The sequence below is a fragment of the Anopheles darlingi genome, chromosome 3 (genome assembly GCF_943734745.1).
Source record: "Anopheles darlingi chromosome 3, idAnoDarlMG_H_01, whole genome shotgun sequence".
In the NCBI taxonomy this organism is placed as follows: Eukaryota; Metazoa; Arthropoda; class Insecta; order Diptera; family Culicidae; genus Anopheles; species Anopheles darlingi.
The window spans coordinates 64,519,542-64,524,541 of record NC_064875.1 but is presented as its reverse complement, the minus strand read 5'-3'; the positions used below and the strand labels follow the sequence as shown (position 1 = coordinate 64,524,541).

The window sequence follows — 5,000 nt, the reverse complement described above, 5'->3', positions numbered from 1 at the left end:
CCGACGATGATGATGGGTTTTTAATGTCCATTTCACCAGCTCGCAAACGCGAACGCGCCACAGGAACGGACGCTCGCGCTGGTTAATGGTCGAACCGAGGTCAACAAGGTCACAGTAAGGGAGCAGCAGCAACAGCAGCACCAGATCGTGGCGCTCCGGACGCTATGCAAATAGGGCTCCCCCCCCCTTCATTGGTATGCAGGGTGAGCACATTTATTGGAAAATGTTGCTTCCTTCGCTACGCTCCACGCTAATGGAATGCGCACCACTGCCAGTGAATGCGGCCAAGTGACTGATGGACTTTGTACCGGGGACCAAAGCCAGAGCTTAGTCAGCATGCTGTTCGGTTGGGCTTTTGGAGCTTTAGGGCGATGAATGTGTTTTGCTTCGATTCAATTATCTGCAATGAAGTGCTCGAGCTGCTGCTGCTGCTGCTGACGTCACCACATAGACTCTCACACACACACAGGTCCACAGCCACTTATATTGTTTCTAAATCCTCACACCACTCTCTCTCTCTCACACACACACACACAAAGCAGTGATGCGTCAAGATGCGCCACGATTCATCTCTTTCAGCTGACCGCCATAACCGACCTGACGCTTCTTAACGGTTCCCGTTGTCCTCCATCACAAGAAAATGAATAGATCTCGCCACCATGCTGCCTGCAAATGGCCTTGTCTGCTGGTTGGCCCTTGGTTTTTTTTTTATTTTTTGCTGCCCTCCAAAGGATATAGAAGGCAACCAGGCGACAAAAAAAAACTCGCCATTGAGTTCCATGGAAGCGCAAAAGCAAAAGTCTCATCTGGCCACTGATCTGGCCCACCAGATCGTGGTTCTGAAGAGCCCAGAACCGAAGACGGAGAGACAAAAAAAAGGTGAACCCACAAGACGGGGCCACAAAGACACAAAACATGGTGTAAAATAAATCAAGCCACACGCGCCCCGAAGGTTGGTTGCTCGAACTCGTCTTTCGTCTCGGTTTTCGTGTCTGGCCACACAAAAAACCGTCGGTCATAAATCGTCGCTCGCTCGCTTTCTGATGGCCACTGGCATGAAGTATGAAGCCGTCGTCCTCGTGCCATAAACTATTCAAACATTTGGGACATCACAACCTCCTGCACTTTGGACCATGTAACGGGCTGAACCCGGTAACAGGTTGACCGCAACTGGTCCGTTCCTTCGGGTCACGCCTTTGATACGCTTTGTCATCCCGGGCATTACCGAGGATTCTTGCTTCGAGGACGCGGAGGGCTTTTGTCACTTGACAAAATGTAAAGCTGCAGCGCGCTGCGGGCTGCAGCCACTCTGATTCAGAGAGAGAGAGAGAGAGAGAGAGAGAGATCGACCGCAAGTGCATCAAATCTCGTCTCTGGAACCTTCTGGGAGCGTGCACTCGAGGAAATGCGGAAAAATCATTCCATTCTTCGCCATAGAAGCTGCGCCACGGATTGGAAGACTAAAAGACTTGGAAGCACAGCACTACTGTCCTACGCGAAGTCGGTGCTGGTGTTGATGGTCATTACGGTCCGGTTTGAGAGGGTTAGGTTTTCGTCTTCTCGACGGGTATTATTTTTTTGTTTTTGTTCTGCTTCTTTCCTTCCTGCGTTTCCTTCCTCCTGCGTGCCACTTCTATTCATACATTTATCTTCCAGCAACGCCTTGGTTCCGGGCCTTTCACTGTTTCGCGTTTTTACTGGCATTTTGTCTATTGCAGCCATTGCGACCATTTGCTCGATTGCCGCTTGTTCGAAGATTCCCTCGTTCCCCCTTTTTTTCCTTCCAAACTCCCCAAAAACTCTCTAAACGACGTCTTTTGATATCCAATCTTTTTTCATCTCTCTTTCTCTCTCCCTCTGTGGCCATTTCAGGTTGTTCCTGCAGTCACCGGCTAATCCCGATTTATTGTACATCATATTTTTCTGTCACACGCAGCTTACGGTAACGCTGCTGCTGGCTTTGATTTTTGGTAGCAAGGTAAGAAGAAGCAGAAGCTAGCCAGCCCGACCCCGGAGTGGGTTCGATGCCAGCCACCGAGTGCCACCATTCCACGTTCCCCAACGGCCCCTCTCCATCTCCAGCCCAACAATCCAACGAATGAACGATGTGCCTCGTCGGTCCTTGGTTTCGTTGCCAGATCGCTTCTTTTACGACGAACGCTGATTGCTTCCCTTCTCCGGTGCGCTCCAGCTGCTACCATTTTCATTCGTCCTGCACGGACGGACCTTGCGGCAAAGTGGTCCTTTCTCTAAGGAATATACAAACACTTTTCACACTTAGGAATCCCTTTGGTAGAGCCACAAGTACCCGTGTACCGAGTGGATACCTTCTGAAGAGTAAGAGAAAGCGAGACGAAAGTGGAATTTTTAATTCCTTGTTTTACATTCTTTTGCAATTATGAATGTCACTTGAAAGTGTTGCGAATCACGAATGGAGTCCTAGTCCAAGATGCCGGTTCATTATGCCGAATAATAATGGACCACTTTCCAGGATAGGTTGTGGTCGGGTAGAAAATGCATTCTCGAAAATTAAAAGATGCCTCTCACACACACACACATACACCGACGTGCGCGTCCCGAGAAACAAATGAATGAAGATGGAGGAACTTTCCTGGAAGGACACTTCTTCTGGAAGGACATTCTTCGAAGAATTTGGGGATCGGGTCGTCCAAACCTCTTCTCTCTCTCTCTCTCTCTTCTGCTCAAGTAGATTGTGGTTCCTCTCTCCAAACGAACGAGAGCCCTCCTCGATGCCGCTCCTCTGGTGTTGAGGTACGGGATAAAACTTCCGGTCATCCATTTTCAAGCATGTGCTGCTGGGCCCTGAAGCTGCTCCAAAAGCTCTGTTAAAAACTAGAAATGCCATTGAGGTCTCACTTCATCAACATTGGCTTCGGGGCCGTCCCAAAATCGACTAAGCACTCAGTCACTTGACCTTTTCCGGCCGGAGTTCTACAAACTTTGGTTCCAAGTGTTTACCGAGCACTCGACGCAAACCTTTCTAAACCTAAATACATCCCCCCCGGCGTAACTGTTTTACTACCAAAGCAAGCTGTGAAAATAGATGCAAGGAAGAAGGCATCTCCAACCAGTCACGTCAATCCAAGAGCCCTGTGCGCGCTTGTGTGTGTGTGTCTTGCCAGTAAGAACGATGTTTTACAAGCAACGGTCCCTCTGCCAGCACTCCAGATTGGCCGCAATCAGAATCACTCGCCGTACATCGTCCAAATGTCAGGGGGGGGGGTGCCTTTCATCGAAACTCCATCTCGGCTGGCATCGGCGGGTATCGGGCCCCTCCTTTCGGCGAGAAAGTACAAGCGCATTCGACGCCAGGGGTCATTCACGGTTACTTTTGTCTGTACCTTTCTGCAGGTGTACCTGGTGTTCCGGGGCGGTGGCAAGCATCAGGACGATCCGACCGGACTCGGCATCAAACCATCTGGTGCCAAATTTATTAGTCGCTCGCACGGTGGCCGTACCTTCGGCAATGCGAGCAGCGTCACCACGTCGACCGCCCAGCTCGGAGCGAACATGGGTAAGTGTGCCCCTTCTCCCTTCCCCCGGCAGTAACATGCAATTTATCGAATCCTTCTCAGTCCGGCCGGACATCGGGGGATCAAGAATTAGAATGCCATCCGAGAGGGTGCGCCCGGAACCTACTCCTCTCGACGATGCGATGCGTCGTGCCTCCCGGACCGGACCAGCATGTGCCAGATTGTTTTCGTTTCATTAAATTCAATTTGGAAAACTGGTTTGACACAAGCCGGGAGTGGTTGCCTGACCTCGTTTTGCGTGAGTCCACAAGCACAACTTTTGCTCGCATTCATCAGAAACTCTCGGAGAAGGAGGAGGAGGAGGAGGAGGAGGAGGAGGAGGAGGAGGAGGAGGAGGAGGAGGAGGAGGAGGAGGAGGAGGAGGAGGAGGAGGAGGAGGAGAAGAAGCTCGCCTGAAAAGGAATTACATTCCAGGGGAAGGGGTGCTCCAGGGCTTGTATCCGTGCCATCCCTTCATACCCCCTTCATTCGCGTGTTTCCTCGTTTTCGGTTCATTCATCTCGACGACTCCTGAATCCCGGCATCCTGGAGCCCGAAACCAATTACACACCAAGACCCCGGGGGCGAATTTCGATAAATCATTCGAATCAGGAGGAAAGTGAGAGTGGAAGAGGTGGTCCGCAGGAGAGGGCGCACCGATTCGAGTCCGTTTTCGAAAGGTCGTCTTCGAGTGACCGATTGTGGTCCACTTCTCTGCTTTTCTCTCTCTATCTCTATCTCGCTCCTGGCTCCTGGCTCTTGTGGCATTGATCAAGTACCGTTTGTGGGTCATTCAATGGACGGCTAATGGATGGGTTCGACGCTCGTGGTCGTACTGCTGCTGCTACTGCTGGCTCTACTGGTGCCAATCCCATTCTGAGATGAATTATCGTTATCGCATCTCGACCAGCAGCACCAGCAGTAGCACCCCCTGGGGTGCGAATGATCGAGAAGCTATTTTCATTATCATGACCATCGGTACTGTCGCTGCTACTTAGGAGCTGGCCGGTCTGCCTGTCTCCTTCGAGTCGTTGAAGCTCTACTCCTCCAACAGCGAAAGAGAAAGAGAGCGCTAATGTTCATCGATCGATAATCTGCCGTCCCGGTATCCTGGAATTCGGACAAGGGATTTGAAGATTCGAAGAAGTGTTTCGACGGAATGGAATGGTCTAGGACATGCGTATCCTTGGATTGACATGTTTCGGGATAGTCCATCTTTTCAAGATCAAGAGCCTCCTGATCTTGATTGTGGTGATTGATTTGCATTAATTCCGGGAGTAATTCGGAACAAAGCAGAGCAGAGCAGAGTGTCTTATCACACCTCGACCATCGTCTGCATCATCGACTAGTTCGGGGGATCCAGTGGTGAAGCTGTCTTGCTGGAGAACAGAGAAGGTGCTTATAGAAGTGTTTAAGCATAAAACACCCCTTCTTCCGATCGATCCGTTCACCCGGACGAAAACGTAA

General features: G+C 50.8%; 1 protein-coding gene across 1 annotated transcript in view; it reads left to right on the top strand.

Annotated features, from left to right (window-relative positions):
- LOC125955704 (uncharacterized) overlaps window positions 1–5,000 on the top strand; it is a 38,759-nt gene that overhangs the window by 30,299 nt on the left and 3,460 nt on the right. Inside the window, exons 12-13 of the mRNA XM_049686847.1 lie at window positions 1,873–1,978; window positions 3,373–3,535. Coding sequence (XP_049542804.1) covers window positions 1,873–1,978; window positions 3,373–3,535 — 269 coding nt within the window. The remainder of the gene's footprint in view (window positions 1–1,872; window positions 1,979–3,372; window positions 3,536–5,000) is intronic.